Source organism: Myiozetetes cayanensis, unplaced genomic scaffold (genome assembly GCF_022539395.1).
Source record: "Myiozetetes cayanensis isolate MyiCay16 unplaced genomic scaffold, myiCay2020 scf2-11, whole genome shotgun sequence".
In the NCBI taxonomy this organism is placed as follows: Eukaryota; Metazoa; Chordata; class Aves; order Passeriformes; family Tyrannidae; genus Myiozetetes; species Myiozetetes cayanensis.
Window position 1 is genome coordinate 91,417,838 of NW_026087411.1, and position 14,149 is coordinate 91,431,986.

Below are 14,149 nucleotides of genomic sequence, written 5' to 3' on the forward strand. Positions count from 1 at the left end.
AGGCGGGCCCTCCCGGCCGGGCCGGGTGCCGAGAGCTGCGGCCCACCTGGCTGCTCGCTACCAGTCTGTCAGCAGCAATGACAGTGAGTGTGTGCTTCGCTCTGCTCTGCCTCGTTAGGCGCCACCTGAACACACAGTGGCACTGGGCAGGCACGGCTGCAGTGAAGGTGAGCCCGTGCCGGTGAGTCGGAGGCATCACCAGCCTGCCCCGAGACACGACGTGGCGCGCTCTGTGCCCCTGCCGAGGTGTGTCCATCGGTGTGTCCATCGGGGCGGCTGTGCGGCCGCGGGAGAGCCGGGAGCGCTCTCTGTCCCTGGGGTTCCCTGTCAGAGTCACTTGTTCGTGCACACCTGTCCTGTTACCTGCAGGTGATGACAAGGTCTGTGGCACTCCTGGTGTCCGTGCGTGGCTGGGAGGCTGCTCTGTGGCACGATGCCTTGTGTAGGGGGTATCATTGTCAAGCCATGAAGACGTGACTGGCACCCACAGGCACCCACTGCGGTCCTGACTCGGCTGAAGAGGACATCCTTTCCTTTTGGTCCTGCCTTATTTACAGCCTGATGGCTAATGCTTCTTGCCTTTTTTTTTTTTTCCTTTTTTTCTCCCCCTCCCTAGGAGGACTGATCACTTTGGGGCCCTGCATGGCTCCCGTGTGGGTTATCTACAAAGCATGTGACAGGGAATCAATCGGTCTTTGGTTCTGTGTGAACTGCGCATCTGAAACGGGATCTCCGCAGTAGAGCTTCCCGGGGCTGAGCATGTCCTTGAAAGACTCCAAGCTGAATGAATCCTTCCTTAAAAATCTATGCCTTTGCAGTATTTCCTGGAAAGTTAATGAAGATGTAATTAAAATAGATACATAGAACACCTTTCACTCTTTAAAGTGGTGTCTGGGGAAAGTGCTAAAAAGTGTATCCAGTCTGAACTACAGGGGAATTTAAGTAGGCAAAAGTCTGGTATTTGCACGTTAGGGTTACTGCTCTTGCAAAATAGATCTTATTACAGCTTGGCACAGTGTATAGCAAATTCATCAGTAGAGAAACCAAAATAGCTGGTATGGCAATACAGCAGGTAGAGCTCTTAAGTTGGGTATGGAAAAAATAAATACAGGTGCAAAATCCTGATGCAAACTGGGTCTCCAGTTCCCATGCTTATCTTTTTACTTTACAGAAATAATTAACTCATCTTCACAATATGGCCTAAACATAGGCCATTCACAACTAGTTACTCTTCAGTTTTCTGGCCCAAATAGTATGAAATTATTTTTATAAAGTGGCATTTATGGAGAAGAAATCTTCAGAGAAATTCAGCCCACACCAACATTATAATTAAAGTCATCATGAGTAGGGAAGTTGAGGCTCAGATTGTCATATGTATTATGCAATTGAGACTGGAATTCCCATATGTTGTTTGAAAGTCTTAATTCTCGAATTACTGGGTTTCCTGGGATGAGGAAAATGTCCTTGCTGCCCAATTATTCTGAAAGATCATGATTTCATGCCAGTGAAGATGACATTTAAAATCTTAAAAGCTCTCTAGAACAAGAAAAATATTTCCAGCCCAAATCTAACTGCGACATTTTTCATATCACCTGTCATAACTGTCAGAGGAGAGAATTCCAAGTTTACTCAATCTTTCAAAACTGCAGCCTGATCATTATGAGGGTTTGTTTGTTTGGCATCGATGTGTGACTCCTTTTAGAAAAAGTGGGGTTGCCATACACACAAATATAGCTCCAAAAACTGCTCGGACAATACGTGCTCAAAAGCTGTGTTGTGCCATCAGCTCTGCACCAAGGCTTGCAAACTCTTCTCATCCCTAAAGTCCTCTCTGTGCCCTGCTGCCAGTGCTTAATGAGTTTCCAAGGAAAGACTGAAGCCAGAAACAGGCTTTGTACAAGCTAAAGAGAAGAGCCAGGTGAGAGTTTCAGGGGGTGAATCAATGCGAGAGTCTTGGCAGAGCAAAATTAGGCAATGGAGTGGGAGCAAATGATCGAATACAGGGGGAGGTCTGAGTGACCCACTGGGGATGGATGTCTTGCTGAACACTTGATTTCATCTTCTGTGAAATCAAGCCCTGTGCATTTGTTTCCAAAGAGTAGTAGTTTGTACATTTATTTAGCAGCTTAAAAAGAAAACAAACAAAACACATTTCTATTTCTTTTTTGAAAAGACTACAATTCCCACTGAAATTCAGTATGCTTACTGGTGTGATTACTCAGTACCTTCAGATTAGTGCATTTAAAGATATTTTTCATAACTGTTTATCATAGAGAACTAAATATGGGCTTTGAAGGTATGTGGTATTTAGCTGAGCATACACGAAGTGATCAGAACAAACAAAACAGTGATGATCTAGAGCTAAGCCTGAGTTTTGTTAACATCTTTAGTTGGCTAAGGTAGATCTGCACATGGCCATGGCTGTGACGCTTGTGTTCCACCAACAAACCAGAGCATGCTGACTTCAAAGAAAAGGCTTTACATTTCCAGAAAGAGTGCAGTAGTGGTGGTGCATGGATTAGAAAAGATGGTTATAATTGCCTTAAGGCCTATCTTTGCTGATACAAGAACTTTCCCTATAGTTGATTCTGAATCGCGCACATGGAGCAAATAATAACAATTGTTCTTGGTCATTGGGCTGAGAACAAATCTCTTGAAATGTTTCCACTTTTTACCCCTAAAATGTTAAAACATTACTATATGACCTGCAACTGCTGCATGGATTGATAGTTTTGTCCTTAGTCACTCATAGAGACAAGTTGATTATGAAGTAAATTAAATCCTTTTTCCCCAAGATTCACTCATACTTAAAAGCATGCATCTTGAGAGGCTCAAGATATTGTCAAAACATTAGTAACCCTTCTATGAAGTGAGAAGACAATTAATAACCTGATTGAAAGGACTTAAATCAATATAAAAATATTTTATAGTAATTAATTTCTATACCACTTGAAAGGAAATAAGCAGAAAGACAACGTTATCTTCAAGATATAAGGGAAACAATGTTAATAATATCTGAAAATTAAAAAGCATATTAAATCAAAATTTGATTTTAAAAACTATTGTTTTATATAAATGTGCATATATATAATGTATTATATATTTTATATATATTTTATATACATGTATAATGGATATATATGTGTGGTTTGCATTTCGCAAATGATTTCTGAACGTGGTACTAGTTATCTTTATAAGATTTTATTGTTTGCTAATTAATGGAAAATGAGAATGACTAGCCCCAGGAACAGTTTGCATGCCACATAATATCCAACTACACTATCAGTTGTCCTCTGAAGACCAAATAACATACAACCAAAGTTTCAGAACTATGTGAGATGTTTATTCTGTCACTTTTAGTACACTGAGATGTTGACTCATGCCCCACAAGATGGTTATCTCTATACTGCCCAGCTCAAAGCATGGTCGGTATTTTCTGGAAATTAGAAATTAGTTCTTTCTTTTCAGTGAGGATGCTTCCCCATTGTCGTTTCTCTTGTTTTTTTCAACAGTGAACCATATAAGGATTTTGGAAACACATTTGTAGAGACTAAATAAGACTTGAATTTATTTTACAGTGTGCTAGTAATTTTAAAGATATGCTATGAAAATTAGAATAATATTTTATTTTCTACATATTATGATTGTGTATTAATTTTGGAGAATTGTCCCCTTCATAAAAACAAAAACCAACAAAAAACAAACACACAAACCTCTTGAAAAAAATAATACAAATATATCTTTGAAAAATACTGGTCAGGTAATCTAAATTATAAAAATTTATAAAAGTCTTGGCATGAGTTGTTAGAAAAGGGAACACTGAATAACTCAGGTTCACTGGTATGTATATACTTGGGAGTATTGTTTTAGAAATACGCCTGTTCTACCTACAAAACCTAATTTTTTACAAGTTCTTAAAACTCATGAAGTACAGTGAGAAATATATTCTTGTGAAAAGTTTGGTCAGAAATGATCCCTTTGGTGTAGAGTTTAAAAAATCTTAGAAGATAGTTGTTTTATGAGAATGTCTTTATAAATGTAATGAACTAAATAAATACATGGAGAGTGTTAAGATGATGATAGCCACATCTCTGCTATGATGAAACTCCCTGAATAAGATAGTTAGTTGTATTTTTGAGGCAGTAGAAATCTACATGTGAGAAAAAAAAAAGATATAGTAGGTGGAAACTCCCTTTTTGCACAAAAGAGGAAAGATAGGGGGATAAAATAGTTTATCCCTAGTGATTATGATTTGACAGAAGAAGAAAATTTTTCACAATGAGAAATAACTAGTCACTGGAGACCCTGTAAGGCGGGTGATTCTCAATGCTGGATGTTAAGATTCACCTAAAGAGTGTGCTGGGTTACCTAACTAGACTACACTTGCAAGAAAGGCTGACTACGTTGATCCTTGGAGCCCTTCAAACCTGAATGCAGACTTCAAGAAATAAGGCTTTGACCTTATTTTTTCACAGCTGTGGCCCTATTTTTCAAAAGGGATAATGGTTGTTGCTGTTGGGAGGGCTTGGCTTTATGTCCTTCTCCTTCACTCTCATTTCACACATTTGACTGCCTATGTTCCCTATTCTGTTTTTTCATTTTTATCTTGCAACGTTTTGTAATACCAGCACAGTAATGCTGTTTTGTTCAAGATGACAAGTGTTATTTTGCAGCAGTTGTTGTAAAAGCTCATCCAAGCCTGGAGGCAACCAAATAAATCTGTAAGAGTAAGTATTATACAAAGTACAGCCAAGAGGAAGTCTTCCTGTTCTCTAACTTCCACTTCTCCCAATACCCGTTTTATCTCTCACATGGGATTAAGTTCTTCTGGGATGTGGAGGTTTGGCTTTTTATTATTCCTGAGGTTGACTGGCAAGGAGGTAGAGGTAAATTATTTCAGTGTATGGCATAACCCACAATTTACCTTGTCGAGAGAGAGAAGACCAAAGTTCACATCTCTCTGCAAATATGTCAGGGAATGTGAGTCAGGATCCTTGAAAGCCAAGGCAGTTGTTTAGGCAGCAGCAACCTAACTCCTTGACACAGTGTCATAGTTCTGATTTCAGCAAGGAATTTTTTCTTTCCCTTCCCCCCTGCGTGTGTGCTCTGTGGATGAGCCATCAGGTGAACAAAAGAATTGGCCTGGCCACTAATGACCGAGATTAGTCTCCTTGACAACGAAGGGGGAGGAGTTGGCTGGTGTGTGACTGGAAGGGGGTGGAGGCTGGGGGGAGAGCTGAGTCTCTCTGCCCTGAGGGGAGCCTGCTGCGGGCTGCAGACATTGCCGGGTTTCTTTGTCTTTTTTCCTGTCGGAGGGGAGTTCTGGCTGCTGCTCTTGGTTCAGCTGTGGCTGGTTGCAAGCCCTGCTTACAACAGACCCTAATCAGCTGAAGTTTGTGAGTTTTCTTCCATTGGGAGAACTTTCTGTTTTATTGCTGTTGTTTTCCTTCCCCTTCTTCCCCCCACCCCATCTGGCAGCAGCCAAGGATCTCACAGCGCCGCCTGGTGACGGGCACTGGACATTACAAGTTCTACCCTCCAGTGATCCAACAGCGCCACCTGGTGACTACAATAGGACACTACAAGTTCTGCACCTCCAGTGCTCCAACAGTGCCACCTGGTGAATGGTACAGGACATTACAAATTTTGCATCTCCAGTGACCCGACGGCGCCCCCTGCTGACTGTGGCTGGAATTGCACCAAAGGGTGCTAAAAATTGAACTATTTAAATTTTCCTTTTGCCGGTTCATCGGTTTTGTTCTTGAAGGGGATTATTGGTGGGTATAGGAGTATTGCTTGGTTGTTTTACTTAGTTTTTCGTGTTCCTGTTAATACACACATACCTTTTAATAAAGGGCTGTTATTTTTTTGTTTTCCCTTTTCCATAACTTGTTTTCCTTCAATCGGAGCCTCTTAATTTCGGATTTATAATTGCTTAGAAAAAGAAGTTTGGGTCTTTTCCTCCTAATTCATCCTCAGCAAAAGACCCTTGTCCCATTTAAACTGGGACACACAGGAAAAAACAGGACATGACTGTGAGCCCCATCAGCTGGTCTCCTTTCCTCTGCCCAGACTGAAGCACAGAAAACCTAAGAAAGTGGAACTTAAGTGCAGTGTTTTCCTTGGCATTTTCCTGCTGGTTATTTTAGGTTAGTTTAGGTTATTTTAGGTTAGTTTAGAATAATATGATCATATAATGGCTTTTGAAAGGACCTTCAAAGGTTGTCTAGCTCCAACCCCTCTGACATCTTCTGCTAGACCAAGTTGCTCATCCAACCATTATTCCAGAGATTATTCCAGTCCCATCCACCCCAGCCTTGAACATTTCTAGGGATGGGACATCCACAGCTTTGCCAGGCAACCTGTGCCAGTGCCTCACCATCCTAATCATAAAAACTATCTTCCTTATATCCAACCTAAACCTGTCGCTCTCTCTAACCCTACTGGCTTTCATCCAGGCTCCCAGCTTTGAGCAGGGCAACCCAGTGGCTCACCCTATACTTGCCTAAGACAATTACTGCCTGCTGTGGAACTAGCATCTTCACCTTCCATTTGCTTTCCTCCCCTCTACCTGTGCATTTGCAGGGTCCAGGCTTTTCCTCCTGATTTCCAGTGGCCAGGCAGTCCAGGGAAGCTGAGCTCCTGTGGCTGGGCAGAGGCAGGGAGCAAGGCATGGAGAGGAGGGGTCATTTTAAAGAACACCCGAGCGCAGGCTCCGGTCTCCTTTGCTCACTGTGACAGCAAAGTATCTCACTGGAAACCACGAGCTGGGACCTACCAAGTGGCCTCTGACCTTTCTCTCTCTTGTTGACCACAATTCCTTGCTTTTTGTGTTTGCATTTTCCAAGGAAGACGGATTTTCACTGACAGCTTCTTGGACAGCTCTGGGACAACATTTTTCTGAGGAGGGTAAGGGGTTTTTAACTCCTTGATTTGCTAGTGCTTAGAGGGTAACATTTAAAGGTGGGGGGGAGGTTGATTGGTTGAAGGCATTGTTTTGGGATCCCAAGTGATATTTGGCATGAGTTGTTCTAATCTAAAGGAAATTAGATGAAGCAAATAAAAAACCAAATCATCTGTGGTTTTCAAAGTTAAGTAACCTGGTTTTATTATAGGATCATTTTATTTGTTTCACTGGGTTTGCATGTCCTGTCACTTTTAGTGCTTGTACACTAAACTGCCTGATGAAATTTCTGGAGATGAAAAAGTGGTTTTCAAGAAAAAAACTTTGGATAGTAAGCATTTCTGAACAGAGCTTAAAATGCCATGTATTTAAATGAGTTCTGCAATGACACAGTGAGGCAATAAACATTAAGTGCTGCATGTATTAAAAATTTTAAGTTATGGGTCTCTAAAAAGATTTAGAACAACAAGATATGACTGCCAGCCTTAAAGTTGTGGCTATTAATATGCAAAGCTAAAACTCTGTGTAGAGTATACAAAGATATCCAGAAGTTTTGTTTTCCTTTTTTTTAATGCAAACAAATATACACAACACTTGCAACATCATAGGGTTTTTGCAACAAAAACTGTGTTGAACAACCAAGTATACTAAAACACTAGCTATGCCTTCAACTGAACCTGTCTTAAAATGGCAAGCTGCTGGGAAGTTGCTATTCTGGGATGTGACTCTGATAGGTCTCAACAGATGCAGCTCCTGGAATGCAGCCGGAGCAGGGGGAGCCGGGCAGCAGCTGACCCCTGCGCTGGCACACTGACATATCAGGGATCGCAGCTCACGTCAGCACAGGCTGACACTGACACTTTGGGCACACATGGCTTTCTCCCTCGCCTGCTCTGCACATGGTCATCACCCAGCAGCAGCAGCAAAAAACTCCTGGTGCTCGCAGGCAGCAACCATTCCTTTCTAAAATTAAATTATCATTTTGTTACATGCTATGTGCTTAGGGAAGAATTGATGTGCTGAGATTCTAGATCAAGATATTACTGAAGTCTTTTTATTAAGTTATCTACAATAAAACTGTGATTCGATTTATCATTAATTAGCATTTCTTCATATTCTGGTTTTTATGACTACAAGGATCACAAAGAAAATTAATATGTGTAAATTGTTTTTAAATCAGTGGATATACTGGAGATAAATGCTATATTTGAATCTATTTGAATCCTGATCTCCACAATTCTGTTTAAACTATGTTACTGAAGATCAGTGCTTTCCTTTGAGTATATTTGCATGTACATATATTTGTTTGAAGCAAATCCTAAGAACTGGAACTTGCCTAGAGTTGATATATATAATTTAAATATGTGTTCTAACATAACTGTGTGGGACTGATTCTTACCTTAACACGTACAGAACTTGTTTAAAGTAACACATCGCAACTGAATTTGCATGACATTTTTTTCAGATAGAAGTTAGACATCTTCTCCCTGAAACTCCACAAAATCCTAAAAGTAGGGTTATAGATTTTGAATTACTGATGCTGAAAAGCAAGCTAAGTGTGCTATGTCTAGAAAGTATTTGCATGTTTGACATGGAAAATAGAATATCATCAGTGTATAAAATCAAAAGTTACAAAAACCTGGAAGCAGTTTGGAGCAGATCCTAAATCTAAAATCAATATGACATCATACTAAAATCCACTTTCTCTCTATGTCTCGTCTTGCTTTTTTTTTGTCTTTAAGAATTTCTCCCAGTCTTAATATTTTCCAGTCAAGTTCTGAGCACGCCTCTAAGTCTGTACTAGCCCTGGAGTAAGGATGAACAAAGTTGGGGCCCCATATTTTTCCTATGCTTCAGGCTAATGAATTCAGGTCTAGAACCTGGCTAATTTAAATACTTATTTATAAAACTTTACACTCTGGCAAACTCATTGAGAGAATTTAACTCTTTGAATGTGGTGATAACAGGTGAATGTTAATTTATGGCCCTCTTATTTAGAAAAAAAAAAAGAATTATTGAATTACTTGTAGATGCATTCTTCACAATTTAAGTCTTGATTGTTAATTATAAACAGCCACACTACAATCTAGAACAGAGAAATAGTTCTTAGGAGGATAGATTATCCTGTGTGTTTGGTTTTGTGGCATAAGTATGTATTGACAAAGGTTAGATTTGTTGCATAATCACATAGCTATTAAATTTCACAACTGTGGCGTAGCTCTAAACGTTTTAATTTTATTTTTAGCAAGCTCTTGGCTGTAATATTTCATTGCAGTCATGGCCCCTAAGAAGAAGAATGTGAAAAAGAACAAAGCAGATATCAATGAAACAACTATCATTGTGGAAGATGGCCCCCTCAGTAAACTAAATGGCTTGAATGGACTCTTAGAAGGAGGAAATGGTTTCAAGCTGCATCTCATCTGAAGTTTCGGACCCATCATATTGCCCAAATCTCTTGGAAGGTCTAAGTAGAATGAGACAAGAAAATTTTCTGTGTGACTTGACTATCAGTACCAAAACCAAATCCTTCAGTGTTCATAAGGTGGTGATGGCTTCAAGCAGTGAATATTTCCACAACATTTTAAAGAAAGATCCATCCACTCAAAGAGTGGACCTCAATGATGTGTCCCCACTGGGTCTAGCTACTGTTATCACCTATGCTTACTCTGGAAAACTTACTCTCTCACTTTATACAATAGGTAGTATTATTTCCACAGCAATTTATCTACAGATTCACACCCTTGTAAAGATGTGCTGTGATTTTCTAGTCCAAGAAATCAGTGTTGAGAACTGTATGTACATTGCTAATATTGCAGAAACATATGGACTAAAAACAACCAAGGAAGCAGCACACAAATTTATTAGAGACAACTTCATTGAATTTTCAGAAACTGATCAGTTTCTAAAACTTACTTTTGATCAGATTAATGAACTTCTTGCAGATGATGACTTGCAGTTGCCTTCTGAAATTGTTGCATTCCAGATTGCAATAAAATGGCTGGAATTTGACCAAAAAAGAGTAAAGTTTGCTGCCAATCTCTTAAGTAACATCCGTTTTGGTACCATCTCAGCCCAAGACCTTGTCAATTATGTGCAAACTGTGCCAAGAATGATGCAAGATGCAGACTGCCATAAGCTCCTAGTGGATGCCATGAATTATCACTTGCTTCCCTATCACCAGAATACACTTCAGTCCAGAAGAACAAGGATCCGTGGAGGTTTCAGAGTCTTAGTTACTGTTGGGGGACGCCCTGCTCTAACAGAGAAGTCTCTCAGCAGAGACATCTTATACAGAGATCCTGAAAACGGATGGAAGAAGCTAAGCGAAATGCCTGCTAAAAGTTTTAATCAGTGCGTCACAGTGATGGATGGATTTCTTTATGTGGCTGGTGGGGAAGACCAGAATGATGCCAGGAACCAAGCCAAGCATGCTGTCAGCAATTTCTGCAGGTAACTGGTCATTTATTTTAAAGGGGTAGAGGAATCTATTCCACAGAAGGCAGGCAGATAGACTAAGCTGGTTTGTATCACGTAACATGAACCACTCGGATAAAGAGAAAGGGGATGGTGTGGGGGAAGTATAGATGCTATTCTAAATTAAAGACTGAATGAACAGAAATATGCAACTGGAGTTATGCAAAAAACTTCACCATGATTGCACATGCACAATCGGAAGGAAGGAAAACCTCAGAGAACTTACTCCAAGTAGAGGAAAGAAATAGGAACATAAATAGGAAGTCCTGGGATGTTCTAAGGTACCATTAAAATGCACCAAATCAGACAAGGTGAAAGTTTTCAAATTTTTAAAACTTTAGATGTCTCACAGAAAGTTCTGAAAAACACCCTTTAGGTGTTATAGTCTTCACGTTCTATGCACCATCTGCTGTATTTTCAACAGCTCTTATACTGCATTTCATATCCCTTAGCTTCTTTTTATTATCAGGAGTTTAGAAACAGCACCATTGCTTGAGGGCTGTGTTTCTCTTCTACAGTGTACTCCAAATAACACCTCACTTCTGAAATATTGCAGTTCCTATCTACAGCTATCGGAGGACTGCACCGATGGTAGCAAGGTCAGAAGAGTGCATAGGCTAACATGCAATAGTCAAATGGGTGGTCCTGTTTTTTAAATAGTTCAGCCTGAAAGCTGACAGCACACAGCAGGTTGAAGGAAAGGCTGGAGGTAAGAAAACTCAGCTTTTTATCTACTAATAGACTATGAACGTACAGTAGCAATACACAGCCACAGTCCTACCAATGGTTACATTTCTGCTTCCAGAAGGAACAGTCAACTTCTCCTGATGTCAGCCAACATACAAAGTTAATGAATGAGGAACCTTCTCTAGATCAATTTTATTGTGTAATCTACTTAGTCAGAAAAATATATCACATAAAAGAGATTATGCTGCTGCTCTCCTGACCTGCTGCCTTTAAGCTGTGCCTCTCATTCTCAAAGGAGCTGTGCCCAGTGCACACCTTGGTTGTGAAGAGGTGGAGGAATCCTCATTGTCCATGGCTGAATGGATTCTGCTCCTTGTTGTGCCATTAACCTTGAGCACATCAAGTCACATCAGCATGTCTGTGGACCTGAAGAGGACAATGCTGAATGACAGTTAACAGTTAGTATTTACTTTCCAATAGTCTTTTTCTCATGTGATTCTCTGATCCCCTTAGCATGCAACAGGAGAAGTGTGTGGATCTACTAATGTATCTCACTCAACATCTTCAAGAGTCACATTGTGACATTTCCTGTTTCAAAATTCCTTAAGTATCAAGGACAAGGAACGTTATTTTAGATAGGAATGTTGTTAGAAAGCACAGAAGCTCTTTCCACATAAACCTTACTCCATATGAGTGGCAGGGAAAGCATACTCACCATCTAGAAAGTACTAAGTATAAATCACCAACTAATGTTTTTTAAAACTCCTTGAGTAAATTAAGATATCTTTGCTGTAGGTGTAAATTGAAAAAATAAATTTAAAATTTCTATTTTATCTTGAAAGTATCTCTTCCCAGTATTCTAATGAGATTATTGTACAAAATCAAATTACATAAGAATCAGATATACTTCACTGAAACAATAGGTTTGAATGACACAAACAGATTTTTCTCCAATCAAAACCTGAATTTATTTGGAAATTTAACCAGGAATACCAGTTTCATTACACTGACTTTTCATAGGCTAAATAACTAAAATTTCAGCAATTTTGCTCTTGCAGCAGTGACATGGAAATCCTGTACAGTTTAGCAGAGCAGTATGTGAGACTGTTACCCTCTTTTTAATGCTTTCAGATATGATCCTCGTTTCAACAGCTGGATTCACTTGGCAAACATGAATCAGCGGCGCACCCATTTTAGCCTGAATGTGTTCAATGGCCTCCTTTTTGCCGTGGGTGGTCGTAACTCTGAGGGGTGCCTCTCCTCAGTTGAATGCTACGTGCCTGCAACTAACCAGTGGCAGATGAAGGCCCCACTGGAGGTGCCCAGGTGCTGCCATGCCAGTGCCGTGGTGGATGGTCAGATCCTGGTCACAGGAGGCTACATCAATAACGCTTACTCTCGCTCAGTGTGCATGTACGACCCCAGCAAAGACAGCTGGCAGGATAAGGCCAGCCTCAGCACCCCAAGGGGCTGGCACTGTGCAGTGTCCCTTCTGGAGAGGGTCTATGTCATGGGTGGGTCTCAGCTGGGGGGGCGAGCCGAGAGGGTCGATGTTCTCCCTGTGGAGTGTTACAGTCCTTACACGGGGCAATGGAATTACGTGGCACCCCTTCAAACCGGAGTTAGTACGGCTGGCGCCTCCACCCTTAATGGGAAAATTTACTTAGTGGGTGGCTGGAATGAAATAGAGAAAAAGTACAAGAAATGCATTCAATGCTATAACCCAGATCTCAATGAATGGACAGAGGAAGATGAGCTGCCTGAGGCCACTGTGGGCGTATCCTGCTGTACAATATCCATGCCCAACACCAAGACGAGGGAGTCCAGGGCCAGCTCAGTCTCTTCTGTCCCAGTTAGCATTTAAAGACAGGTCTAACCAGCAATTAGTTAAAAATGTTTACCAGCACAGCAGTATAATTAACCCTTTAAGTAGAATTTTCGTGCTTATATGGAAAAAAATCATTGGCTTTGCAAACATTTTAACAGTGCAAACTGGCCAGTTTTCATGAACTTTAGTACAGGTGGTGTGAAACGGCACATTAAGAATAATTTCAATTTTCTTAGCCTGAAGAGAGAGTTAACCCCTAGCTGCAGAATTTCATTCTCTTCTTGACTTTGCCATTGACAATTGCCATTACTCTACTATCTGTGGTGTGTCATTTCATTTTTTTATACCTTAGTTTGGTTACCTGTGAAATTGAGATACACTTGCTGTAGAAGATCTTATGAGGCTTTTTAATACTAAGCTTTAAAGGCTTTCAGAACCCAAAATGAAAGTCAAATATGACTAGTAATAAATCTCAACATAGAATAGAAATGGGTAATGTCGTCATAAAATTATCATAAAATTCATCAGTTTTGTTCTTTTCTAAGCTTTTTTTTTTTTTTTTTTTTAATAAACAGAAGGTAAAAAAGGCAAACCAAAAATATAGCAGATAGCGTGTGCACACTTTCCTTTCGAGGCAGTGGTATTCACAAAAAAATTCTCAAGGCATTTTCTTCTTCAGAAGTTAGAAAGAGAACCTCATCTTCTGCCATGAAAGCCTTTAATTCTTATATCAAATGCGGTGACATGGCTTTCAAGATTTTCAAGAATCCACAAAATACCTTACCTTGCTGTAAGTTCTTTGGGCCAGTCCCCAGGGCTACCTTGGGTGCCAGATGGCTCTCCCAGTCTCTGTGCATATCAAGGAGCAGACCACCGCCCCACACCCCTGTCATTGCAGGTGGGAGGCACAAAGGCCAGTCTGTATGACTCCTCCTGTTCCTGCTCTTCCCATCTGTGTAGAACTGCATGTCTGGGTTATCTTCTCATCTGAGAAGGTCCTCACCAGTGCAAGAAGCTGGGAGCTGCTGCAAGGGCAAACTGTGAGTTGAGCTGAGTTCATGAAAGTTGAGTTCATACCAGGAGACACCAGAGGCTCATGGCATCTGCATATGGAGAAGATGCACAGAGCAAACTTTCTTAGTATTATTCCAGCAAATAACCGGTGGAGTGAGGAACAAGGATATAATAAAGACTTCAGGATCTGCCTTTAAGAATAGGACATGTGTGTGGAAAACAGTGAATCCTGGGAAAACTTT

The 14,149-nt window shown here is 40.5% G+C and overlaps 1 protein-coding gene across 1 annotated transcript; it reads left to right on the forward strand.

Moving 5' to 3' along the window:
• The first annotated feature begins 6,814 nt into the window (after positions 1 to 6,814).
• KLHL31 (kelch like family member 31) lies at positions 6,815 to 12,929 on the forward strand. Its single transcript, XM_050315746.1, is given in 4 exon segments — positions 6,815 to 6,909; positions 9,150 to 9,310; positions 9,312 to 10,354; positions 12,197 to 12,929. Coding segments are annotated over 3 exon segments (1,905 nt in total). The 5' UTR covers positions 6,815 to 6,909; positions 9,150 to 9,181.
• Positions 12,930 to 14,149: the final 1,220 nt, after the last annotated feature.